We start from the raw sequence: 27,036 nt of genomic DNA, 5'->3' as shown, positions 1-27,036 counted from the left end.
CCCCTTTTCCCCAGTGTCCAAGAGGCAGCGGCGGCAGCTGTGGCCTCAGCCAGCTCTGTGCTCTCTGTGCCGCACAAGCCGCAAACTGCAACAGCCGCAATTTCACCTTCACTTCTTGGAAGGCATCACGAAAGAGTCGGGAGCTCTGCGCCGTCCCTGACCCTCACAGAACACCTCTCCCCACAGCTCCCATCTCCTCACGGCCCCTGCACCTGCCCAGCTCCGATCTGTTTCCCTGTAACACAGCCGCTGCCTCCCCCTCAGGCGCTGCCGCCGTCTCGGGCCGCAGCAGCCCCGGCGCTGTGGGCAGGCCGCTCCCGCCCGCCCGCTCCTGACGGGAGGAAGATCTGCCCGCAATTATCAACCGAGCACATGGCAAAATGACCGCACCTGCCACGGCAGGGCAGGCACCTACAGCAAAACTTCCCTTAACGTTCCCAGAAAGGCCGGAGGGCCACAGACAGCACTGTGAGCTTCAAGCTGCTCCACGGTATAACCTCTGCATTTAGAATTATCCCACATCTGAATGGTACTACAAATGTACTTAGCACTTTTTAAATTCAAACTCACTAGAACTGAAAGGCAAATAATTGTAAATAACTCAGAAACTGACAACTAAAGTGTGCCACTGGGCAGGTATTTATAGCAAAAGCAGATCTACAGTGACTAAAGTCACAGGTCCCTTCCTCAGCAGCCCAGCCTGCACATGACCTCCAAAAAGAAACTGAAACAAGGGAGAAACACCAGTCTTGAATCTTTAGTGGTCTGGCCAAGAATCCATTTTGAGATAACATTTCTGGAAGAATTTCAGGTTTTTTTGCCATTCTCTCGATGTTGAAAGATGAATAATTTCTCAACTTTCCTAAGGCATCCTGAGAGTTAAGTACAAAATACACATGATGCAAGCTTGGTCAAAACTGACAACAGGTTTGCCCTTGTCTGAAGTGCTCGGAGAAGCACAAAAAACGTGTGGTCCAATTACAGAGTGAACTGTAAGTCACTTGTTTTGCATGTTCAACCCTCCTGCAGCCTTCAGTAAGAAGATTACAATTAAACAAAAAGACTTCTGGTACACCTTCTATGTTATAAAAACAAATTCAACCTCATCACATAGACATGCAAATCAATACTAAGGCTTATGAAAAGCTGTTGCAGACAGATCTCCAGGACTGTGAATCACATTTTTTGGGGGGGGGTTTGTTTTTCCAAGGACAAAAAATACAACATTAATCTATTTGATTTTAATCTTTATTATAAACAATTTTGTAGTTTTCAGAATGGGATTGCTACATATTAGGTAACAAAAACATCATCAAATTCATCAGTTTTATCTTTTACTAAATTGAATCAGAACCAGCAAAAGAAGTATTTTTTTAAGGATTTAGTCTGTTGCAAGAAGAACAGCTTTACAAACATGGAATTAAAGATAACACATTTGATCATATATACATAAGCCACTGATGACACTCTGAAGAAACATACAAGGAACTTCTTTGCACATAAATAGATTTTTAAAAGTGTATTTCTTTCACATGTGTACAAAATTATTTTGCTTTCTAGACTGAGGAAACTTCTTGGAGACAAACAAGGATTTCTAAGAGACAAAAGCCCACACAGGATGTGGGCTGTCATGCACACAGGGATGTAATAATACAATTTACACAGCATTCTTATACAGTACTTGAGCTTCTTATATACATACTTACAAGACACTTTTGTACACGAGATGCCACCTTTGCAATTGAAATGGCATCTCCCCTGAAAGGCTACATTAGTTCCAGTGTTTGTATAAAAGATAAAACAAGTTTCAAAAGGCAGCACCACTCTGCAGAGTCAAGGATCCACTGAGCTGCAGCTATAGTGAAGGCAGTGGGGTAATTATGCTGGCTTCTGTGTTTACACAGTCCAAGTGGGAAAGGTTGAGATGTGACCCTTGAAGTCTATACAATACCTTCTATAAGATGTGTCTGTGGTTAGAAAAACAGGTTTTACCAGATCCATGGCTAAAGCCAAGCACTTTTGCTCTTCATCTCTATGCTACTTAAGTCAAGCACTTGGTTCTGTCTTTGGGGGAGAAGTTTGGCTTTTATAAGACCTTTTCAGTATGGTTATTTACCAATGGTGGGGTTAAGCACACACAGGACCTGTGAAACTTTTCTTAATGCATACAGAAAGGGTGCACAGTGCAGCAATGACAGAGAACCCTGCTGAGCTTCTGCTGGACTGGGGAATGCTCAGAATCTCTGAGAATCAAGTGCCAAGTTTGCTGTGAGATTAGGTCAAGCTTCTACTTTGTTTTAGGCACAACAGTGTCAGAAGAAGGACTGGGGTTTTGCTCCTTGATTCTCTTAATCACACATCCAACTAGGAAACAGTACCCAGAAAATACTCAGAGCAGCCTGCAGGTGATGCCTTTTAAGACCTGACAGTGTCTAGATAAATGGTACCTGGACATCAGCCATACCAAACACACATATTACAGCTCCACCTGTGGGTTACACACAGCCATACTCATACCAAACCGTCTGCTGATCCCCCTGGGGGTCAGGAGACCCAGGAGTGCTGTTGGAGCTGCTTCCTCTCACCGGCTCTTCCACAGCCCCAGAGCTGCTTTCCAACAATTTACCCTGGCACTTGGTAAGTGAGCCATCACCCTGGCCTTGCCCTGGGGAAGTAATTCCCTCAGTGCTGCTGCAAACAGCTCTGGCAGGGGCCACTGTGGCCACGTCCTCAGTACGAGGTGCTGACTTGGGTTTGACTTTTGAGGGAGTATGGGATGCAGACGAGTAGTGTTGCCCAGGGTTCACACGCTCTTGCTGCTGGACATTCAGACTGCTGGTGGATACAGTGGATGAGGCAGAGAACTGATGGAAGGAGAGTGGCCTCTCATCTTTTGGTGGGACCAGGGAAAGCCGCCTCACATCGAGCTGCCGACAGCGGGAATCAACACCTTGCACAGAACCTGCGGCTTTTGCTGACTGCGGCCTCTCTCTTAAGGGTGCCTGGGAGTTCGTTGGCACAGAAGCCCTGGTGCTCTGACAGACAGTGTCCCTGCCCCCATGCATCTCTGCTCCTGACTTCTGAGGGCTCTCCTGCCTGTAGGCCTCTGGGCCAGCAGCCCTGAGGAGGTCTGCAGAGGCCAAGCTAAATGCCCTGTTCAGTGACGTACTCCTCCTGCTCATGGTTCCAGGTTGCTGAGGCTGTGCCATCTGCCGCACCCCAGTGGCAGACTGGTGCTGTGGTGTGTGAGGAAGTTTAAGCGACCCTTGGGGGTTTGCCAGAGCATCAGGTTCAACTTGTCTGAGGTTTGGCTTCATGTAATTGTCAGGCTTAGCCACTCTTCCTTCTTCACCAGTCGCGGCCATCTTCACAGTTGGAGCAACAAGACTAGTGGGCATCTTGGCAGCCTCCTTTCTGGATGGCTGGACCAGCAAATTCCCAGTAGCTGAAGGCTCATTTGCTTTCCTAAAATAATCGCTGAGCAAGTCATCTCTGTTAGTGGAGGGGCCCTGGTGTGAGAAAATACACACGTCACATTAATGACAACCCATTTTGTTTAAAGAATCATATATCAATACTTGGTATCCACTAAATCTTCCTTCCAACTTAATTTAAGCCAAACACAATCATATATTTTACACAGTGGAAACAGAAGAGATGAATGTTTAAAATGGGTATAAATCCAACTCTAGGAATAACGTTTATCGCAATTAGATTGTGACAGCCTTGTTTACCAGGTTAATTGTCATACTTTTGAAATAATTTTCGTTGCAACCTGGACAGCAGCTCTTTTGCTTCCTTTCACATCAGCCACTGTCACTTTAACATCAATATCATATTGATGACATCAGCCATTGGTATCTGCAGATATCAATAATGTCTGTCATATTCCAGGATACAGCTCATCTAGATAACTCTCTGCTTTAACTTCAGGAATGTAATAAAAGTCAATACATTGGGGAGATGTGTTAGCATTACAAAAAAGTTTAATTCCTTCTCCATTGACTCCCTTCACCTCTCCCACTCAATGGACTGTGTATGTTAAAAGCTGCAAGTACAATACAATGAAATGTAGAAAAAATGATTACGAAAATTGTTTGCCTTCAATGAACTTGCAAATTTTATGTCAGACAATTAACCTGGCAGTAAAAGAAAATATACAATGAGTATTTCATGGGGATGGTCCATGCAATCCAAAAATGGCAATGCTTGATCAGCTGCCATTGTACTATTAGTAAAAAGCATGCTCAGAACAGTTAAGGAACATGCTGTCATTACAAACAACATGCTGAACACAAGCTCATGAAATTAACTTATTTACTCTTCTCTAGGGAGCATGTTTAAAGCTTAATACACTTATTTCACCAGTGTTCCAAATATTTCTTCCAGTCAAAAATCTTGTTTTCCATAAGCAAACTATCAATGGTAATAGTGCAGTGTGAAAACTTCTAAGCTCAACTAAGTGTTAAAGTGTTAAGGTTATTTTTAACTTTATTTAAACAGCTGTTATGCACATTAACATTACAGAATGACAAGTCCTCTGAAAACACGCATGTGTATCAACAAATGCTGCAAATACTTTATGAGCAATTAATGCAAGTGATCTGCCAGCCTTTAAAGTAACAACTAGGAGTTACAGTATGCTTCTATAGATATTAATATGCTAGCAAAAGCTGCGGTAAGTCAGGAGCTGTTGCCTTCATAGTAAGAACAATGGATACCCTGGGGATATAGAATGAAGCAGATCTCCTATTTCCCCTGCCTGTTCTGTGCCTCACGCTGTCGGGATATGAAACACTGAGGACCGATTCGAGTGACTGCGAATGTTCCTGATGAATGGAAGGACATGGGAAGTAGCAAGAGGGATACAGTGAATCAGCTTCTAACAGAAATTGGTGCAATGAAATCATTTCACTCTCATTTAAACTGCGTCGATGCTGAAAAGGAATAGGATGACAGAAACAATGAAAATGGACATGGTCAGGTAGTTACAGACACACAAAAGTAATAATTTTAAACATTTCTAAAAGCTAAGAATTATACTTAGGATAATGATGGAGTAGGAGGTATATTTAAACATGACTGTGAAAATTCAAGGGCCAGAATTCACTGATGCCATGAAAGGGCACAACTCTGCTGATTTGAGTACTTTTACCGAGGCATTAATAAAACAGAAGTCTCTCTTCACTTACATGATCAACTAACTGTTTTTAAGATATTAATCTTTTCAATAGTGCACTGCCTCACTATTGTACAGCATGTCTGAGCAGTGAAAGACAAATGCCATCTTGAAAACAAACATTTAGTTCCGGAAAAAAGTACTTAAATGAGCAACATATTCTTGCAGTCATTGAACTAACAGGGCAGGTATCAGTCAACATACAAACGTGGTGAAAATATCAAAACCTTCCTTCTGCAAAAAAATAGTCTTTCTCACATGCACTGATATTTTCAGATTATGAGGTGGTTTTAACAACTACATATTTTGCACTTCAATTGAAAACTATTCTAGGTCTCATTCCTAATTATAGATTTAGCAGCTGAAAATTACACAGAAAACTTACCAGTTTATGAATAAAAACACCTAGAGCTGAGAACTGATGACACAAAACCTTGACCACAATCATTTGCTAGCAAAAAGCCCCAACAGTCCAATACACAGTACTCACAGTGAATTATCTGACTTGCCATAGCTGGTAAACCAAAATAAATTAGCGAAGTGCAATATGAGAGCTAATTTCACCTTAGTTATGGAAACTGTCCTATTTGTTTTGCAAGATTTAATAGTACTCATGTATATGAACAAGGATGATCTTGTCTCTCTGCTTCCCTATGGCCTCATCCTCCTAAATCAGCTTTGAACAGTTTTTTTGACATCTGAAATGTGTTATCTAGCTCTATTTACTTACAGTTTGTAGAGACAGCCTGTTGCTCTCTTCCAAGAACTCTTCCAAAGTTACCATCTCACTGCCAGGTGAGGCAGACCGCTGCCTGCCTGCGTGAGACTGAGATGGATTGCTCCTCTGAGGTGTGTCACAGGACATCAAACCATTCCTGTGGGAGGACTCATGCCTGCTGCCAGGGCTTAAGAAAGCAGCAGCAGAGTGAAGAGAATAAGTCTCTCGGAGCAAGACTGGTGCTTCTCTGCTTGGCACCGTATCTTCACTGCTGAAGCTCTCAGTTCTACCATGGATATGGTCTAAGGAACCTGAGGAGAAGCATAAATATCATTAATGACACTGCTCTGACAATTTCATTAGATTTCACACTCAGGTAAGAACTTCATCATCGAGGGCTATTTCCACACAGACTGGGTGGCAATGATTTTTTTACCTTCCTTTTTTCTCCTACAGAGCTTAAAGCAATCAAAGTTTTGAAAAATCAGGACTACTAAATAGCTTACAAGCATGATTACAAAAGAATAAAAATAGCACTGGGGGCTAATAAGCCTTATGTTACTAAGATAAGAATAGGTTGCCTCTTTACAACCCGTGTGTCATTGAAAGATCTCCAGTCTTGGCTGTGTGGTCTGAGAGCTAGAACCTGACAGTGGAAAAACAGAAGGCAGATTTTTCTACACTGTCAGATCTCTTGGCATCCTTCAAGGATGCACAACTTGCAAAAGCAAATCTCCAGAGCACACTGATTCCACACACAAGCTGTGTGTGGAGTAAGAACCACAGAGATCTCTTGTAGAGAGTCTTAAGAGTGGCCTGGTATTTCCCACAATATGATGCCAGTCAGACTGAAGCAAAAGTGGACTGTCTGGCTTAAAAGCCACCCCTTGCCAGAATGAATATGAGAAAAGCACTTCTTGCCAGCAGTTTTGATTCCCAAGACAGCCATGTCCAGATTGCATAATCATTACGATTTCAAAACAAGTCTTCAAAATTAATTGGAAGGAAAATGGCATTTTATACACAGTTTCATGGAACTTCACTTCCTGTTTGTCACAATTCAGTTGTAAAAGCTTTACCTTTCAAATTGAGAGGTGAACTACTGCTGGAAGCGTTCCTACTGCTCTCTAAACTGTTTGGCCTGGACACTGAAAAACACAAATCAAGCATTGAACAAACAGATCTTAAGTTCCTCTGATTCTCTAAAAGACTTGGCTACAGTTTCCCTTCTGAAAATAGGACCTATGCAATTAAGTTACTTTGAAAACATGAACAACATAATATGCACAGGATGCCAAAATCTGGACAGAATAGAAAACATCTTCATTTTTCAAGTTGTTTAGGATCTATCTTGTTTATCTAATTTTTTGCATAAATAAATATGTTCCAGGTTTTTACAGTAACTGTAAAGTAATGCATATACTGAAAAAACTCAACAATAGGTTGCTGTCTCTTTTGCAGTTTTCTTTGGAAGGAGCTGGTAGCCAGCTTGCAAATTAAGTCTTCTGCAATCTCTAAGCAGGCAGTGTTGCTGCTTCAACAGTGTTCCCACTGTAAATCCACAAGCCGCACTCCAAATTTCTCTTACTACTGATTCACTTCCTTAAGGAAGGAACTAAACATTCTCCAGAAAAATCAGCAACAAATCTGTAGGACATGCATTAAAAGGTCTGCTGGTGGGGGAAGGCAATTTGCCTCAATGTCAGCAGTTTTGAAAATTCATTTTGGCAAAACATCCAATTAAAAGCTTCAATAGAAAACCAGAAACAGTTAGAATCCCATTCACAAAACTGTGCTGGCCTTACACCTCCTTCTGTAATATTAATGTAACTAAAATACTCCAGGACGGTTCATGTGGATGCAATGAAACAAGTCTTAACACAGACGTTTAGAGCACTCACACATGCTACAAGCTTACCATGCTGCCTGGTGTTTGCAAACTCCACCTCTGGGGAGTGTTCACATAAATTATCTTCTGAGTTATAGCCTGGAAAAGAACATAAAACTTTAAAGGCCAATTGAACACAGAAAGGTTAATCCTTCAGGTCAGTCTCCAATGTATTCTAGCAGTGCAGAAGACTGAGATGACCAAGAGGGTTTTATATACCCATCTTCTAAATACTGTGCAGGGAACCACTGAAGAGCTGATACTCAAATGTGCTCTCTCAAATTGATGACATTACAGGAGTGAGTAAACCTTTCATCTCAACCATTAAACCATTCAGCAGGTAAAGTAGGAGTAAAAATATTAGTGCTCTGGTTTTGTACTTGAATACCACTAGCAGCCTTGGAGAACTATGCAGCAGCCTGCCTGGCAGTACCAGCTGGTGTATCAAATGCACCACACACCTTTTGGCCTGCTCTGGAGCCGGGAGATGGGGGTGGAAGTGTGCACATGAATAGCTGAGGTTGAGTAAGTCCTGGCACCCATTTCCACACAGCTGGGTTTTGTTGCAGAGTCTGCTGAGATTTCACCATTATCATTGCTGCCTCCGTGATGGGAATTCCGTTTTTGCTTTAGGTCCATTAGCACTGGTGGAGAGAGAGGTAAATGAATAAGACTCAATGAAAAATAGCATTAGGGGATTTGTATTTCTCTGCCCATACAAACATGACAAACAGGCACAAAGAAACTGCACAACAGAGGCGCTAGTTTGGCAAGCTTTTCCATAAACAGTGCAGTAGTGGATAGGAAATTTCTGCCACCAGTTGTCAATCATGTGTGCTCTCTGTAAAGTGTGGGAGTGACAAGGGCTGCTTAGTGCCGGTGGGAGGGTTGATATTATACATGCAACAATTACTGTGAAAGGAGGAAGAAAAGGAGCAAAGACATGAATCCAGAAAAGATAACTGAGGTGTGAAATTCCCATAACATTATTCCTTGTAGGTGCATTTTATAAGAACTTACTTCAGTGATAAAATAGAATAGGGAAAGAGTGACAGTAGTCATGCTCTCACTCAAAGAAAAATAATGCTGATTTGAAAATTATCTATCATGATCCATGCACTCAGCTAACTGCTTTCAGGTTTAATTCTTTGCTGTGGGAAAGAGCTCAGTCTTTACAAGGTTGAAATTCTGCTCTTATGATGTCCTGGTGCAATGATTTTTAAGTGGACTTCCTAGGATCTTAGCAGAACAACAAAAACTGCCTGCTAGAACATTACTTAGATTAAGAATTTAAAAAATTCTTTTCTGTTGATGAAGTAGGTTAATTGATTTCTTGTAATGTCAATTTAATGCTTTAAGGCACACATAGAACAAAATTTAAAGAATTTACTGCAGAAAACATGAGATGCAAGATTCTAGATTTTATATATTTCTATGGAATACTTGATTAAGTAACAGAAACTAAATGCTGAAAATGCAGCAGAGCGCAGCAGTCAAAATAAACAACTTGCAGAGACAATGGACAGACAGTTCAAAGCACAGACCAGCTGTGAAGCTGTATTAGAGAAATGGACCAATGTGCAGTCATCTTAAGTGTCCCCTGGAAGCTGACTTCATTCAGGAACAATGCTTTCTCCCTAGGTCTGCATGGGCTCCACAGACTGGGCCAGCACTTACTCTCAGAGTTGAAACTTACACCATGCCTGCAGGAGCAACTACTGGCTAGAGCTTCATATGCAAATCTGTATTCCTAATTGACTTCGCAGATACACTTAACACTTTCCATGGATGCCAAAAATATTAATTGCCCTGGAGACTAACGTTCTCCACAAATCCCCAGATGGGCAACAAAAACCAGGCTGTTCTGCCAGAATTCCTAGTTGTGCCATTGGAGACAGTTCTTAAGAGTGAGAAGGGAAACAAGATTTTCTGGCCTCTCTGCTGAGCCCCTGGTAGCACACTGCCCATGCTGCATCCAACTCTTAACAGGGTGGGGACCGACCTGCACATTCATTGCAGAAGCCACGAAGTCATGACTATCAGGGAATAAGAATTCTGGGTAATGGATTAATGAAGGCTATTCCCAGTCTTAAGAGAACAAATCTACATTCTTCTCCCCAAAAAATCTGTTGAAATTGAAGTAGAAGAAGTTGTTTCAGTTTCTCAATTCAAGATGAATTTTCTTAATTGGAAGCACAAAACCTTACTAATATCAGGTTTGAATGTGAGCATCAAGACACTTGGCTGAGAATAATTTTTCCAGCAGCTTTCACTCTATATTCAAAGCTAGACTATTTAAAAGCAGAAAAAGGTGTTTAAAAACCTGCCTTTTAAAACCATTTAGTAGCACAGACTATTGGAAAAATACCTGGAATTTGAGACTGTGTTTGTATTTTAGTAGGACTACCACACTGTAGAAAGCATAGCAACAGCAAATCAGCTCAACACTTTAACTGGACACAATGCAAGTACATGATTGCAAGAAAATATTGAAGCGAATAGCAACTTCACTTACTTACAACATGCACCACAGCCAATATACATACGCAAACTGTATGCCATGAGGTCCCCTAAAGTGTGTTGCATTGAAGAAATGATCCACAGTGTGCAATAGTGATTCATCTTCTACAGGAAAACTTAAGTCCATGTTCACTAAGCTTTGCTTGTATTTAGAGTATTGTATAGACATGCTGAGTGTTTCTATCAATGTGCATGTTCTTTAATGGTATGTGAGATTTTTTTTTTTTTTAATATTTATCAGAAACAAATTAAGATAAATGCTACAGAGAAGGTGTTAGAAAACTCCCAGTTCCGGGAAAGAAAGAGTTTCATTAGGAGAGGATGGGATGTCGGAAGAAGACCAGAACCGGAGCCGATTAGAGAAAGACTGATGATTCGATGGAGACTTAGGAGACTTTTCTTTATCCTTGCTTTTGCTTCTCAAAAAGGCAATCTTTTTGCGCTGTGCAGCTAAATTGTTATCACCCAGGTATCCCAAAAAGAAGAAGAAAAAAAAAAAGTAAAAAAAAAGCGCCTTATAAATAAAACTTAAAATGTCTTAACATAGATTAAAGACTACACAACCAGTAAAAACAGAAACGGCTAAACAATGACCAACACCTATAATGGAGGACTGATGAATGCATAGTGTAACATAGCTAATCTGACTCGGATTAAGGTAGAGATTAACACTTACACAATATTTAAGCAAGTCCACTGAGAAATTACTATTAGTCATTCAAAATGTTTTTGCTTTATAATATAAAATTAAATTGGTGTACATGTTACTCAGTGATAACACACTCAAATTTCCTAGACGTCTTCTAGGCTTTAGTACTGGTGAGCCTCATCTCCACACAAGTGTGTTTCACATAACATCAAAATGAATGAAGCCCTAGAGACTTTCTGTTGTCTCTGGCACTCAGAACAAGGGCCTTGTTCTGTGGCAACCCAAGCCCAGCTTCCCATGCTGAACTTAGGATGCATGTTAAACACTTGGAATCATATGGATGATCTTACTCCATAAAACATCTGTTTTTACTTTAAGTGAATATATGACCTCAAAGAATTAGAACAGATAAAGGATTTTACCCAATCAAAACAAAACCTTCTGACAGACAGGTACTTGAAGTAGTTTATAACAAGAGTTCTTTTTCTCAGCTGCTCCCCTTCTGTTTCCCATCCCCACAGTTGGAAGACAGAAATTATTATTCAAGTATCAATTTCAAAATTGCTTCTTGGAAAGTATTCCTGGAGTATAACAATCTACATACAGAAGCTGACAGAAATAATCTCAGTAGAATAAACAGTGCTTGGGACATATCAATTACCTATAATAAGGATGAAGAGTATTTATTTTGAGGAACTTTCATTTAAATTTCCCATAATTAGGAACACCTGGTTTACTGTATAAACTAATTTAACAGAAAATCATTCCATCTTCCTTACATATGCCTTAGTGTTAAAAAATAATAATTTCATCATTTTACATGAAAAAATTCCTAATTTAATCCTAAATCAAAACATGGTATTGTCCTCCAGAATCACCAAATTATGATAAATTGGTTATTTACAATAAATGGGTTATTTGTTCTGCATGTGCACCACCTGCTGGTAGTGGCTGTCAGCCAGCTCATGCCCCTCAAAAAGCCTGAACCACACACTATTCCATGATCCAGCTTTAAACTGCTTTGCTGCAAAACCCCAGTAAATGAAGTATTAGAACCAACATGCAATACATCTGAGCAAACAGAAGCTGAAGGGAGAACTAGTAGATAAAAGGAAGAAAGCAAACTAAAACAAAACCAAACCCATTATCTTCTAGAGTTTAATCAAATTTATAGTTAAGGGTTTTATGCATACTAAAACTTTTATTGTACAAAAAAAACCCCAAACCCAACACCAACCAAACAAAAAACCCCCAAAACAAACAAACAAAGGACATAAAATATAATGTGACTGGGCATTACCATATCCTATACATTAAATCTTTAAAAAAAACTTTCAGCTCATTAATTTATGCTGGGCATTCCTTACCTTTGTTTGAAGAACCCCCAGGATTCTCTCTCTCTTCCCCAGGGTTTGACCCTTGAGATGTACTATCCTGAGCCTCGTGTTGATGTTTCAATTTTTGGGAGGCAGATGGAGAGTTTATCATCTCTGGGGATTCAGAACGCCATGTGGAGCTTTCTGCTGCTGGTTTCAACCGCTCCCTTGGAGTCTCCCTCTTTGGCTTGATTAATTTGACTAAGGCTCTGGCTCCAATCCAGGGGTTTCTCCTGATAAAGCAGGTTTTTGAACTGAGTTCAGAAAATGCTACAAGAAATACTCCCCAAAGTTTACAGCTATGCTAAAGCCATCAAGCCATCTTACATTCTTATTTGTTTACTGTCATGAATTGGTTTAAAAAATGCACCATGAATTTCACAGCACTTGAGATCCATTTCTCTACTAAAGAGAAAATGACTTTTACAAAAGTATTTCTTCAGCATGAGAAATGTGAGAAAGACAACTGTTCCCTCTGCTAGAAATCTAAACTACACATATGGACCACCTAATACATTCTTACAGTGTGAAAAACTCCACTACAGGAACAGACCAGAAAGAAATGAAAGCTGTTTGAAGCCTCTTTGCTAAGGTTATCAGTCAGAACTATGTATGGTAGAATTAACTTGGCTCTTTTTTGTTGTTCTTAATATAATTTTTAAGTCCCTTCTCTCCAACAGAATGCTCACCCCTTGCTTTGAAACAGCAGCTCTGAAAGCTTCTAGTGCTGCTTAGTCACCATACTGGGAGCAAAGTGGTTCTTTCCCAATTAATTTTTGGAGTTTCAGATCCTTGTATTAATACAGGGGGCCCCACATGAGGCCCTATGCTCTACATTAACACAACCTACTGCTTCAGGGAATATCTTGCAGAGTGAGACAAGTGGAGATGACACCACCTTTACTTCAGGTGAAGTTTCTGTAATCCCCAGTTATGGAAAACCTCTTCTCACCCTCACCAATCTGTACAGTGGAACTGAATTCATCTGGAACTTACTTTTTTGGAGCAGGATCATAGAACTTGTACTGATCCATTATCTTCTCTTCAAGTTTTTCCTTGTGTCTCCTTAAGGCATTCAATTTATCACTGTGAAGGGGAAAAGCATATTCTGAGTCATCCATATGAAATTAAACATCAAAAAGCTGAAGACCAAAAGTCATCAAGGGAAGAAAGAGACTGAAACATCTTCCTATCCTGAACCTTCAGGATTTACAGTCTGTTTGGAGAGGGCAAATGCAAAAGCCTACCAACCATCCTGATGGGTGATTTTTGTGCAATAAAACATGAAAGGTGAAAGAACAACAGTAGATGGTGGTGCAAGATTACTAACTAATATCTCAGGCAGAGTTTGTTCGCTGAATGTTAAGACTAACTATATTTTTTACTGATTATTTTGTTAACCTACACAGTGGAAGTTGGCAAATCTTATTTTCATTCAAGTAATAAGGCAAATGTACCTCTATCACAGAACAGTCAGACACCAGATCAGATAAACAGATCAGAGAACATCTGAACAGCATTCAACCTATTTCAGTAAAAAATTTCTAACACTTCAACCATATAAGCCAGTACTGGTATAAAACTCAACTAAGTAACTCCTACATCATCCTGATGCGCTTAAACTAAAATTCCTGGGATTAAGAACATTTTTCTTCCTTCTTTCATACCTATAAGAGAAATTCACTGCAGTGAAAACTGGATTCTTTGTGAATGCACAGTATCTTTAAACAGGGTATCTCACTTCAGTGTGTCAACCTGTGCATGAAGGACACAGCAATCTATGTAATGTCTCTAGCCTTAAAAACAACATCAAAGCAGGTATTTCTTGAAATGCAAATGAAAAAAGGGAAGTATGAAATTTGCTATTCTTCAGGAACCTAAATATAAAATGACTCTTGTAAGACTAAATTTTTGTTGCAACTTGGCTGTTTTCCAAAATCTTGAACTCTTTCCCAACCTCGTCTTCTTTGAGAAGTACCACTGGATTTAGCATTCCATCTTTTCTAACTGAATTCTCCACTTAGGTTCATCTGTATTATTTGAAAAGAGTTGTGCTTGCCCAGGTGTTTTGTGCACAATCCTTCATCAGTAAGGCAACATGGAAACATTTGTGCCTTCTCCCATTACACTTACCCTTACCAAACATCCCCTTTTCCAAGAGATACCAAGAAGAACTATAATTTCACTTCCTGCTCTTCTAGTCCTGATAGATGATTTGTATTCTGCATTTGTCTAGATTACTTTTTTAGGTTTCACAATTCAAATCTCGTTTTTCTTACATGTACTGCTTCTGTTCTTCATGATACTGCTCCTTGCTCTCCATGTTCTGCTCCAATAACATCTGATTCTGCTGGCTCAGCATCTGAATCTGGCTCAGGAGATGATGGTTTTCTTCTTCCAGATTTCCCTTTAGACGGGACAGGAGCTATTAAACAAGACAAATTAATTTCTCCTCTGCTTCTGGTTCCCTGGAGTGCACCATAATCAAGATAACACAAATAGTATGGCAACCTAAGATACAAATCTATACAGTTCAAACTATATAGGGGTGTTGTTACATAGCTTGACTTTCTATATACAGCATGTCAAAAGCTTCACACAATGAATGGCAGCTCTCTAATCTAAAAGCAGCAGTAGCTGGGTAACTACAGCTACTCACCTCACAGTGGTTATCCAGCTTGGTGAGAGAGATATCCATAGATTGGTGCTGTTCTTTCAGCTCATCATAACGAGCCTGCCAACGATTCAACTCCAGCTGAGAGTTGTTCAAGGAAGTTTTCAGCTCTTTAGTGTGTGAATGCAGCCCTTCATACTCTGCCTTTAGTTGGTTGTGCAAGAAATTCACCCTAAACACGAAGAAGACAGCAGGCTTATGAAGGACACTTTATAGAAATGACCTCACCATCAGTTCACAGCTCTCACTAAATCATAGTTCCAGAAAGTAACTCCTAAGGACATTTTCATTCTAAGCATTTAATAAAACATTATTAAGAAGTAGTGGTAACATAATAAAAAGTTTCCAATCTACAAAAGAGCTGAAAGGAAAACACATGAAAAATAATACTGCTATTTCTTCAGCATGTAAGAAACATACCACAAATTTCTGAGGCACAATGTATTTATGAGCATTTGGATATAAAGGCAGCTCTATCTGGTACAAATAAAGAAAACTCACACATTATTTTTTTATCTTGATGCATGAAATATGACCATTTAAGTGTCCTGAAGTGTGAAACACTGTAGTGTTGTAAGAAGATACTGTGGCATTCTTTTAGACTTTTAGGTAAATCTAAAAATGTCTACAAATCACGAAGGCACAACATTAAACTAAATAAACAGATCAAGTTCTGCATCTGCTAACAGATAAGCCTGGCTCACTGCCAGACCTGTAATCAACATTATGGCAACTTAAAATGTGATTTTAAAATACGATGCAACCGGACATTGCTTTAACTTAATGTGGTCTTGGCCCCTTATTTGTACCAAACAGATTCTCAAAACACCTTTTTAGTATGAACAAGGCTACAGGGAGGTTTTTGGGTGTGGTTCTCAAAAAGGGCTCTGCCATAAGATAATAGCTACACACTGATCAAAAGTCTCTAAGACTGTTTTCAATAACAGGAATGGCAGTTTTCTCTGAGCTGCAGAAAATAAACAATGGTAACTCCTAGAGCTAAAATCGTATGGTGTAAAAACCATAAACCAGTGCTCCTCAAGAGAAAAAAAAACAACAGTATAATGTGTGTGGGGGGGGGTTGGGCATTTGTAGCTTTGCCTAAAGGCAAGTGCTTGGAAACAATTAATTGCAGAAAATGCTTGTGAACTGAATCAAACACATGTGGAAGCTTATCTTGTATGACCAAAGGTCCCAGGTCTGATGCACCAAATAACAGTATTGGTTGACAATATTAATGAAGATGACAATCTTGAACAAATTAAAATTACCAAATTAACAATACCAAAATAGAGCAAAAAGAACAGGCGTGCTATATGAAGGTACTTCAGAGCTAAAGCAACACATCTGTGTTTTGCATAATTGACTTTTTAGATATATATAACAATTTAGCAAAGGAACCACACCTCTCCAGTTCCTCCCTCAGCTTCTGATTTTCCCCAGTGGTTATTGCATTTGATCTTCTCTCTTGTTGCAAAACTTCTCTCTCCATTTTTAAAACTAATTCCAACTCTTCCAATTCTGTTTTGTGTTTCGTTAAACTGTTGTATCTGCAAAAGGAGGAATAGCATACCCTCAGCTTTAAACATTTTTCTTCCTCTGGGTTAATAATTTTAATAGGTAATACCACAATGATCAGAAACTATCTTCTTTTCCAGCTTCATTTATTTCATCCATATTTATGTTGTTGAACTTCTACCAAAGCTGAAGAATTCAACACTATATGTGAAAATTCAGCTTAGTATACAAATCAGCAGAGAAGACTTCAGGGGGAAAAAAAAAAGAAAAAGAAAAGCATTTTTTAAGGAAACTGAAACGCAATTGCCAGAAACTTACCTCAATTTCAGATTCCGGTCATTTAGTAAAAGCATGAGTTTCTGCAAAATGAATGAAAACTGCACCACTAAACCAGAATCCCAGTCCCAAATAATTGACAGTGGCAAGAGTAAAAATCGTAACTAGAAAGCAGTTCCCAAAAAGCAACAGGAAAGCAGTACAATGAGCAGGGGTTTGTTAGGTAACTACCTAATGCACATTAGGTTATATGCATAGGTAATAGTATCCTGCACATCTACTAATCTCCTGAATATTCCAGATGAATGATGAGGTATCAGTGAGTTGACCCTTTAAGCAGAGGATGACTTACCTGCTCGAGCTGCTCTACTTGCTCACTAGTGAAAAAACCAAGAGCAAAACCAGTGCTCACATCCAGACTTCCACTATTATTTGGTTTATACAACTTGGGCATAAACCATTCAGGGCAGGAAGATGGGGGCAGAGAGAAGGTTGATGCCTTCAAATGTGTCTTTAATTTTGATCTCTGCAATGCTGAAGTAACTGAGGTGTGGAACAACTTCCCTGATATTTGGCACAGACATGGATTAGGCAGGCTCAGCCTCCCCAAGGTGCTACACCACCTACACTCAGAAAATGCTGAGAAGAACGAGGTGAACTGAAATCACTTCACAAGGTAGCAAGTTGTTCCCAGAGTTGTTTGGTTTTTTTTCCCTCTGGTGGCTTCTGTCAGAATCTGTGCCCATACACACCCAGCAGAGGCCACTGAGGCCACTGGTGCAGACAATGTCAAAAATCCTAAGTACATTTTTTGGTCACTGCAATAAAAGGGTACTGCCCCAAACTATCAGATACATCTGTGTCAATAATGGAGAAATATTCTTACAAGCAATTTTAGAACAGAATCTAGGCAGAAGATGCAGCATTGCTTAAAAAGCTAAACAGAACAAGTCTCATCTTCTGTGACTCTCATGCCAGCAGAGATGAATGCAGAGCACAGTTACTCAGCAGTCATGAAAACTTCAAAACAAAACCAAAACCAGCAGACAGCACCAAATACACTGACTCCTGCCAACTTTTTTCTTTCAGGCTACCATTCCATTCATCCCAGAGTCAAATTACAGCCTGTCCCAAATTCCAGTCCATTGAAGGGGCACACAGGAAAGTACCTGTCTCCCAGACAAAAGCTGCTTTATGCTATTCATTCCCAGTAACAGCAGTAGAGTTTAATTAACCTTATTTATTTGTTTTCTCGCTCCATTCAGCTCTGGGACACTTCAAATTCAATGTGTACAATAAATGGAAGAACCTGAAAGCAGAGGAAGGTTTCACATCCAGCTCCAAAAGCATTTCAGACGGACTGTGTGCCAATGCAGAGTCTGAGAAGACAAACTCCAGTCAGTCCTTTGGCAGAGATTACCATGGCTGCCTCTGCAGAAATTACACTGTAAATTCTTTTGCTGTCTCTGTATGATAGGGCTACTCTGTTCATTTTTATCCAAGCCTTCTATGTTTTAAAGAGGGCTCCTCAGAGAGAAGCAGAATACTGGTCCAGTGTTACCAGCCAGGCCCAGCACCAAGGCTGCCATATTGAGCCTGTGGTAGACCACAGCTGCTCCCCTAGTTGTTACGTGGAAAGTAAGAAAGAAGAGACTGTCTGTAAAAATGGAAATGATTGTTCATGACAGGAGCCCTAATGAAATCCTCACACAAAATCTTCTTATAATAGAGATTCAGCCTGGAGTCTACAATTTGAGCACAATCTGTGCAACCTGACAAGCTCTACCACCAGGAACCAGGTTACCCTTCCTGTAGACTACACAACATTCATATTTGTTTCCCTTTTTAAAGCATTGGGTTCTTGGACAGAAAGGTTTTAGAAAGATTTTCTTATACATGCATATAGAATCCATTTTGGCTCTGACACAATCCATTCCTCGGATTGAACAAATATAGTCCTCTTTACTCCTTTTGGTTTTTATTCTTTCTGCTGCTTTTTGAGGAGAAATACTATGGGTATTTGTGACTGAGGTAACTTTGAAAATGTTCAGCTATGATTAAAAGTGTAGCAAAAGGAACCCAGAGAAAGAATTACCAGGCAGCACTGATAAAATAATAATACAATTCTCTGCAATACGTAACCCTACAACGCAGGGATTCTTTTCCTATGTCTTTGCAGGATTAGACTTATCCAGACTAAGCCACAAAGAAATGCTCAGGGCTCTGCTAGTCAACTGTAGCTGCAAAGTTATTACCTTCCCTTAGTAACATGTAATATGTAAAGCAATTTCAAAAATGCAGGAAAGGCCAGCTTCTGTGTTCACTGAGATGGTCAGCCAGACACCTCAAAGTCAAAAAATTGCCATTAACGGTGAATGACTCTAACATACTAACTCTCCTCTTCTTGCTAAGCCAAACCCACACATCTGTGGTTTGCTGGGCTATGACAGGCCATTTCACTGCAGTTACACACAACCCATTATTTAAACCCCACTGCAGTGTTAATACTGTGCAATCTGAACCAAAAGAGGTTTAATGAAGTTTGTTCAGGTGCAGAAAATATTCTGTGGTTAGAATGCAGCAGAGTGAACTACACAAACCTTTGGGACCTTGGTTGTACATGTTGTTGGACCTGCACAAGCTAACTAAAGTTGCTGTGGTTTTTTCTAGACAAGCTGCAGTCACAGGTTTGAAAACTTTTTTTATGCTACTCTGTGTCCCTTCTGCTCCCTCAGCAGCACATGACGGAGGGAGAACAAAGCATGCACTAAAAAAGTAGCTTGTGGCTTTTTTTCTGACAGCCAAACGGAGTCCTTGGACAAATCACCTTGATAAGCATCTTTTAAGACTGATCGGCTGAGGAGGATACTGAACACTTAAAACTGCCAAACTCAACCTGTTCTGAATATAGAGAAGGCCACCATCTGCACCCCTGCAATACACCTCTCACTAGGAGTCACATCTCAGAAAGAAAGTCCAAACTTTTAATGACTACAGTGGTGACTTGAGCACTTACCTCCATAGATAACCTATTCTTTGAAAAACATATTTTTCCTTAGGCTAGAGCTGCTTAGTGTTTGGTACTCATCAAGCAAAGAATGAACACAGCAAACTGCCTTAACACACAGCAGTGTAGTAATCTCAAGCAAAGCCTGAATCAATGAGAACCATTAATCAGTCTGAGAAAGACTTGGTAAGCAGGAACAGTGTCTGTGCAATCACTTACAGCTCATTTAGTCGACAGCCGAGCAGCTGTCCTGTCACACAGCCCCAGTGGATATTTTAATCACAATAGTTTACTTCTGTACTTTATAAAAATCCACCACACATTGTATTTGCCAGCCTTAGTCTTTGGGAAAGAAAAGCACCAGTTTTCAGTCCGCCATCAAGGATCACCACTGAGTTGCTCTGAACCCAACTCATGATCTTGTACAGAAATGAAACCTAAATAGAAGTGTTGAGGACAATCACTCAAAAATATAAGTTAAGTTTGAGAGGGAGACAGAGCATTATTTTTGTACTAGTACATTATGTATATTGTTCAATCCAAGCACAACTGTCAGAAAATGACAGTGACTAGAGACCAAACAATTAACAATTTACTGATTTCCTAATTCAACTGAAGGGCCTGAAGCCAAAGCTTTAGATTACGAGAACTACAAGAAAATTAATAGTACATCATTATGTCATAGGTCAATATATAGCTTCTTTCAGAGACCCTCCTTTGACACAACACAGATGTCACGAGGTTCAATGACTGAAATTTCTCAAGATACACACTACTCACATATAGGTGACCTGCAGACTTCATGGTTAGAAGAGAGACTCCACACAGTAGAAATGGAGAATGTTTTTAAGGCTATATGTTGTTATAGCACAAATCCTTAAATGCAGTAGAAGCATTTAAGCTACTTCTGACAAAGCATCCCCGAGATCCAAGCCCATGTTTGCTGAATATCACCAGAGTCTGTTCTGCCATCTTTTGATCTAAAACCTTGAGCTTTGCAAATAATGACAACTAGAATGACTAGGCACTTTTTCAGGGCAACAACTCTGTAATTTCTGTTTGCAATTAGAGAAAACATTTAAGGCTAAAACTGTAACATAGGCAGATTCCGGCTACACTATACCCCGAGCAATGAGCGTACCTCTCACGCAGACCTTTGTGCTCCAGATCCAGGGTTTTGTGTAATGTTTTCAGGCAGCTGTGCTGATTTATTAGCCTTTCATACTCTGCAGACTGTCGTTCATGCAGTGAAGCAAGGTGTTCGTGGTCCTGAAGCAATGACTCATATTCAGCTTTCAACTGCTCCTTCTGTTTTAGTAGATTTTCATTCTCATTCTCCTTGGCTGTCTGTTGATTTTGGAGCAAAGCATTCTGGGCTGTCAGTGAAGCACTCTGGGAGCTGAGAGTTGAATTTTCTACCTGAAGTTTCAGAAGTAAAAAGTAAGTATTACTGATTCACATCTACTGGTACATACAACAAACATTTTGTAGCACCTTACATCCATATAGAGTTAGGCAAGAATGCCTACACTGCCTTGTCAACTTAAGACATCTATGTACAATTTGCATCATTTTGGTATTACTGCTGGTAGTATGCACCACATAAAGCTATGCTATCAGAAGTATGAAAATTATCACAATAACTTCCGAGCTGAAAAAACAGTTTTACCAGCAGCTCTTGAACCTGAAGACCAAGATGATCTGGAATACTTGCAACTCAACTGCAGCTCTGACAATCACGATCAGAGTCAAAAGTTACCCCATATTTGTGTACAAGTAATGAAACTCAAGTTCACCCAAACTCAAAAACATTAACTGCACCACTGTGTTTGTGGAAAATATTCCTAACACTGTGCATGTGAGCAGTACTCCTAACAAGTCTGGTTTCAGTACGGAGATGGTGCACTGATTTTATGTGTTGCTAATATAAGTCAATTACAGATGGGAAATAATTAATAAGAACAAAAGAAAACCAATCTTTGAATATGCAAAAGAAACAGCTTGAGAAGTGACAGTCACAAAAAAGAGAGAACTTATCCAATGCTGTTCTTTGAAACTGGTCTCTTTCTCAAAGTTGTTTTTTTTAAGTCAAGTAATTTTTAAGACTATTTTTTCCACTGGCAACTTCGACATTTTGTCTGAAAGCCTGAAAATTGTGATTGGAACTCATTGCTACAATGCCTATGAGGAAGTGACTTGTGTCCTCTTTCCATTTCTGCTGAGCTCTTTCACAGGCACAGCAAGCAGAGCAAAGCTTATTTTACTTCAGAAGCATAGTTTCTGGAAGAACACATCTGGATTTTGCTGTATTAGTTTTAATTAATTTTCTCTAAATAACCACCTTCTTGCTGAAGGTAGCTACCAAACGTTAGCTACAGACCCAGTTTCCCTTCTAGATTTAAGAAATTCAGACTTCAAACTAAGCTCCACCTCCTGGGCCTCATCATTCCATCATTACATCAGCCTACCAACACAAACATTTCATTACTAGCTGTCATCTTCACACTACTGTAATCAAATCCAATCTCCTGGAACAGAAACACAAGGATGTCCTGACCTGGAGTTTGGCTGTCTGTGTCTGCAGGGCAGTGTTATGTTCCTGAAGGAAGACATTTTGCTTCTGTAGTGTCAGGATCTGATTGTTGAAGTTGACATTCTGTGTTTCCAAATGCTTTAGCTGTTCCTTAAGCAACTGTTTCTCAGTATGCAGGGCTGCATTCTGAAAGAGAGATGGCATTTAAGGGGTGGCAGGAAGAAAATAAACAGCTCTCCTGATCATCTGGAGTCCTATCAAAGATCGAGAACCCGTAAGTGATCATTCTGCAGCAAAGGCATAAAAAAGCCTCTTCACAGCACTAAACGAAGGTAGGACAGATGTTACACCAGAATTAATCCCTGCAAAGATGAGACCAGATGCACACAAGACATGTGAAACACTTAAGTCCCATGCAGTCCTAAGAGACACCAGAAGAATCTGGTAGACTTGGGTGCTCCAGAAAACCTACCAGATTCCTTTAAGCTCAAAAAATCCAGTTTCCACCAACCCACTCAAGACCACAAGAGAAGTGTATGAGCTAAGAAGAAACAGGAAAAGGCTTACATTCCTTTCCAGTTCAATGGCCCTGTCCTGCAGTTTCAGCAGCTCTGTGGTAGCCTCTTGCTGCCCCATTTCCAATTTCTCATTCATTTGCTGGTTGGGAATGAGCTTCTCTGCTGAATTCCTCAGTGACTTCTGAGCATACTGCCCATCCTGCTGAGTCTGTTTAAGTGCATCAAAGTCCTTCTTCACCTACACAGTCAACAAGAAACAACCTTCAACACTGAGGGAACTGGAAAAATGCATTAAAAATGATGGGATATGTCACTCCTCTCTTGCACTGTACAGATTTTCAGAGATTCAATCACCATTACCCCACTTCATAGACAGAGAAGCTAAGACACAGGTGGAAAAATCCACGTCTCTCGGCCTCCAGTCAGGTGTCTTTAGACTCAAGCTCACTGTCACCTAACAATCAGGCTGTTCTCAGGTGAGATGTTTCAACTGCAGTCTTCCTCAGCCTTTGTTTCCACTAAACAAGGCAGAAAAACATAGCCATACCAACAGAAAAAAACATGGGAAAAGAGATCTACAAAGAACAATTATCTGAGAAAAGCCTCCTGATGTGCTTGTCAATGAATTTTGTGTCATTACACAGAAAGGGACAAAAGAAAGGCAGTCCAGTGAAAAAAGGTTCTTGGGAAGGATGTGTATAGGGAGGGGCAGAGAGAAGAAACAGCCTGTTCTTCAAAAGAAAAAATAAAACCTCAAACCAAAAAATCCTCAAGTATGTGAATGTGCAGAACTGCAAAGTGAAAAATTAAAATTCACTTAAACTCTTACCATATTTAAATCATTCTGTAACTGCTGGTTCAAGTTCAGAAAGTCTTTCACTTGAGCTTCCAGCATTGCAATCTTTTCCTCTTTCACAGCTAGAGTTGATTTTAGTGCTGATTCAGTTTTGCTTTCCAGAGCCTTGTATTTTCTGAAAAATAAGGTAACAACTTTCCGATATCTGCCACTAGGATATGAGCCACCATCCAAATAGCAGACTCCACCTTCACCCATTCCAATCTCGCTACATGTTAAATTATACTTGCTTGTTTCTTCAGGAAAATGATTTCCTCTACTGCTGCAGATTGTTGCTGATATATTATAGCTAGGGAATTTACGTATGGAAATCCAATCAATTTTAACAGAGGTTAACACCAGCATGGTTTTACAGAAATATCAAAGAGTTATATAACTTGAAAGAAAGTAAGTTACACTACAGAAAACCCTTCTTATGGCTCTTTTGTACATTCCTGACAAGGAGGAAGATCCAGAGTTTAAAAACTCCTACAAGATGAGTAACATAGTTACTCTAAGTAGGTCTTAACGAGAAGCCAATATACACAAAGGTTGTTGGGATTATCTGTGTTCGTTACTGTAGGACTTACAAAAGAATTCCTTGCCATCAGTTATTTCTTAGGCAACATTTATGTTTATATTAACAAGTATCCAGATCACCCATTACATGAAATAATAACAGACTCTGTTTAATAGACACTATTTTCACTTGTTAAAGAGAACACACAGAGAAATACACAGTGAAATAGTTACCCAGCTATTCTGCTGGAGAGTACAGAGGAACTGTAGTAACACTGCTACCATGGAGAAAAAGGGGTATTTCTTTCTTCCACCCAAGAAAATATTTTGCAAAACTTACAGTATGCTGCCAAGCTTGCCTCAGAAAAATGTGGTTTATGTCCAAAACTGTTAAGGGTAATGGCAAGGAGGCAGATGAGAAGCAGTAAGAAAGGCAAAGGGCGTCAGTTAGGCTGAGTCAAAAGAATGACTAGAAGAGCTCATTTTCCTTACGTATCATCATTGCCATTATCATCCTCCAGCAGCAGCTCTTTGCTCAATCCCATCTTCTCCAGTTCCTGGCTCAGTTTGTCCAGCTCACTAGACAACTTTTGACTCTTCAGTTTCTCCAGGACCAAATCCTGAAACAGCATTAACATGATTAGTTGCTATGCAAAGGGTGGTTGCAATTATCCAGCACTATGTATTTTTAAAGAGTACTGAAAAAGTAATTGGATTAAATCCTAGTTTCAAATAGGCCAGCTAAAATTCTTCATCAGTGACAGGTGATTGCAGAATTAAACTACTGGTTTTATTTATAGGTCACCTGAAATAAACCTGCAGAGTGCTTATTTTGGCCTTTGTCTCACTCACTGTACTGAACAACTTCTGCCAACGCTGGCTTTCTGCCAGCCTGCCAAAGGAGGGAATGTGTGGGCCAGGAGACACCACCCCATCTCTGTGCCACACAGGGACACCAGCAGAGGGAGTTCCCACCTCTCAGCTAGGACAAAAAGCCCTGCCAGCACTGATACACACACACAGGAGCAACAGGACTTCAGTATGGAAGACTTCTGAGGTATCATGGCTATGATGTTATTACCAAGGATCTTGGTAACAGGGTCAATAGTGAATAATGCACTGAGTTTCTGACATAGGGTAAATAACTGCCCAAGATTTCAGAAGTGTAGCTACATTATAGGGTAAGAGACAGGACACCTCTGGACACTAGAGCTTGGTTAATTATTCTGGTCTCTACTGATGCAGCCTTGTTTCATTTAGGTTTCTTTGGGAAGAAACTAAAGCACAACCCAGCAAGGAAGTCAAACAAGGAGAAGACTTGGCAGTGCTGCACCTGAAGGTATATTGGGACAATGCTTTGCTGTTATGCCAGTAAAGTTGTCTGTGTGGAAATGGCCTGGGGAGACATAGTGCCAGTCTGCATTTCTAAAAAGGATAAATTATTTTTGGTGCATAGCTAAGTGTGAAGATCTTTACCATTTAAAATTCTCTGAAATACAAATACAGCATAGAGATCTACATTGCTTGTGTTTCTGCTAAAAGTTTTCTTAAATAGCACATGAAGAATAAAAAAGCTACTGAAGAACGTACAAAAGAAAATTTTCCTGAATATCAAACAGAAGCAAGAATAAAATTTTATAAAAATACTTTGTTAAACTATAGGTATTCAATAGTCCTCTGACATCACAAATTTAGCCATGAATTCATTCGCATGGCAAGGTGGAAAAAAAACATATGGTTAAGGTCAGTGCCTGTTCAGTGATCTGTAAAGAGTCCCTTCAACATACATGAACTTCTTCTGCAGGACCTACAGAACGTAACTAACAAAAAGATGGGCTACTGTATGGGCCTGCACTATTAGAAACGCCTGCACTATTAGAAATCTGCAAAAGTCTGAGAATGGAAAGATTATGAAGGAAGCCTCTTAGAAATCATATTGTTTTATTAATTTTTAAGGAAAGTTGGACAGAAACATAACTTGGGACTCTGCCAAGTATTTCTGACAGAGTTTATTTCTCCTCCTCAAAATTACACTAATGCTTCAAAAATTGAAATAAAACTAAACCTTGAAGTATGCGACCGCTTACTGTATTAATCTTGCTAAACTCATCTATTTCACTGAGTGACTGCAGCACAACCCTTTTTCCTTTAAATGCTCCTTTCACAGGAAATCCTATTTCCGGCAGGACAACAGCAGCCTGGACAGGGAATGACAACAAGTTACAATAATCTGAATCTGCTCATAGGCTACTTATAAGAGTTCCAGGTTCCAACACATCTTAGATTGCCTATGTCCTAATGCAGGGAGAAATCACTACTGCTCAGCATGCTCTCACTCAGCAGGGAAGCATTTGGGGAAAGATACTGTAAGATAGCTGTAAAGCAAAATCTTAGTGCAGCTAGTTTAGGTTGGTCATTTGGGATGGCTTTGTTTCTTTCAAAACAGGGATGTCAATGTGTCCTCGGCAAGTGCTAGAAATTTCTAGACCTGAGATTCAATCTCCCCTGCTGGAGCTCTCAAGTTAGCAAACAATTTTGTGGTCACAGTTAGAGAAAGTATCAGTGTCTTTGGTTAAAAGGTACTATATAGATGTTTTAAAATTTTATTCTGCATGAAAAAAAGACATAGTTTTGAGACTCTGTATTGTGGACACAAAGTGGAATACTGCACAACTGTACAAAGTACGGTTCTTGGCATGTTCCAATTCCCAAGGTAACACTTGCCAGCGACTGTTGTTAAGGCTGTTAAGATCTGTGGAAAAGATATATCCCTTTAGTACTTCATTGAACTGAAAAAAAAAAAAGCAGCATACAACCCATACAATT

General features: G+C 39.8%; 1 protein-coding gene across 2 annotated transcripts in view; it reads right to left on the bottom strand.

Moving 5' to 3' along the window:
* Positions 1-1,230: 1,230 nt before the first annotated feature.
* Positions 1,231-27,036, bottom strand: part of CCDC88C (coiled-coil domain containing 88C) — a 94,989-nt gene continuing 69,183 nt past the window's right edge. Inside the window, exons 16-31 of one of the 2 annotated variants that reach the window (XM_033062944.2) lie at positions 24,703-24,830; positions 23,686-23,827; positions 22,906-23,094; positions 22,363-22,524; positions 20,947-21,224; positions 16,411-16,554; positions 14,990-15,176; positions 14,610-14,755; positions 13,327-13,416; positions 12,322-12,563; positions 8,247-8,429; positions 7,816-7,884; positions 6,977-7,045; positions 5,910-6,208; positions 4,722-4,937; positions 1,231-3,509 (exon numbers count right to left, since the gene is read on the bottom strand). In XM_033062944.2, the coding sequence (XP_032918835.1) occupies positions 2,496-3,509; positions 4,722-4,937; positions 5,910-6,208; positions 6,977-7,045; positions 7,816-7,884; positions 8,247-8,429; positions 12,322-12,563; positions 13,327-13,416; positions 14,610-14,755; positions 14,990-15,176; positions 16,411-16,554; positions 20,947-21,224; positions 22,363-22,524; positions 22,906-23,094; positions 23,686-23,827; positions 24,703-24,830 (3,558 nt within the window). In that variant the 3' untranslated portion in view covers positions 1,231-2,495. The remainder of the gene's footprint in view (positions 3,510-4,721; positions 4,938-5,909; positions 6,209-6,976; positions 7,046-7,815; positions 7,885-8,246; positions 8,430-12,321; positions 12,564-13,326; positions 13,417-14,609; positions 14,756-14,989; positions 15,177-16,410; positions 16,555-20,946; positions 21,225-22,362; positions 22,525-22,905; positions 23,095-23,685; positions 23,828-24,702; positions 24,831-27,036) is intronic. The other variant, XM_033062947.2, reaches the window with a different exon arrangement.

The sequence above is a fragment of the Catharus ustulatus genome, chromosome 6 (genome assembly GCF_009819885.2).
Source record: "Catharus ustulatus isolate bCatUst1 chromosome 6, bCatUst1.pri.v2, whole genome shotgun sequence".
Taxonomy (NCBI): domain Eukaryota; kingdom Metazoa; phylum Chordata; class Aves; order Passeriformes; family Turdidae; genus Catharus; species Catharus ustulatus.
The sequence above is the reverse complement of the archived record's forward strand: the minus strand, read 5'-3'. Positions and strand labels throughout refer to the sequence as shown.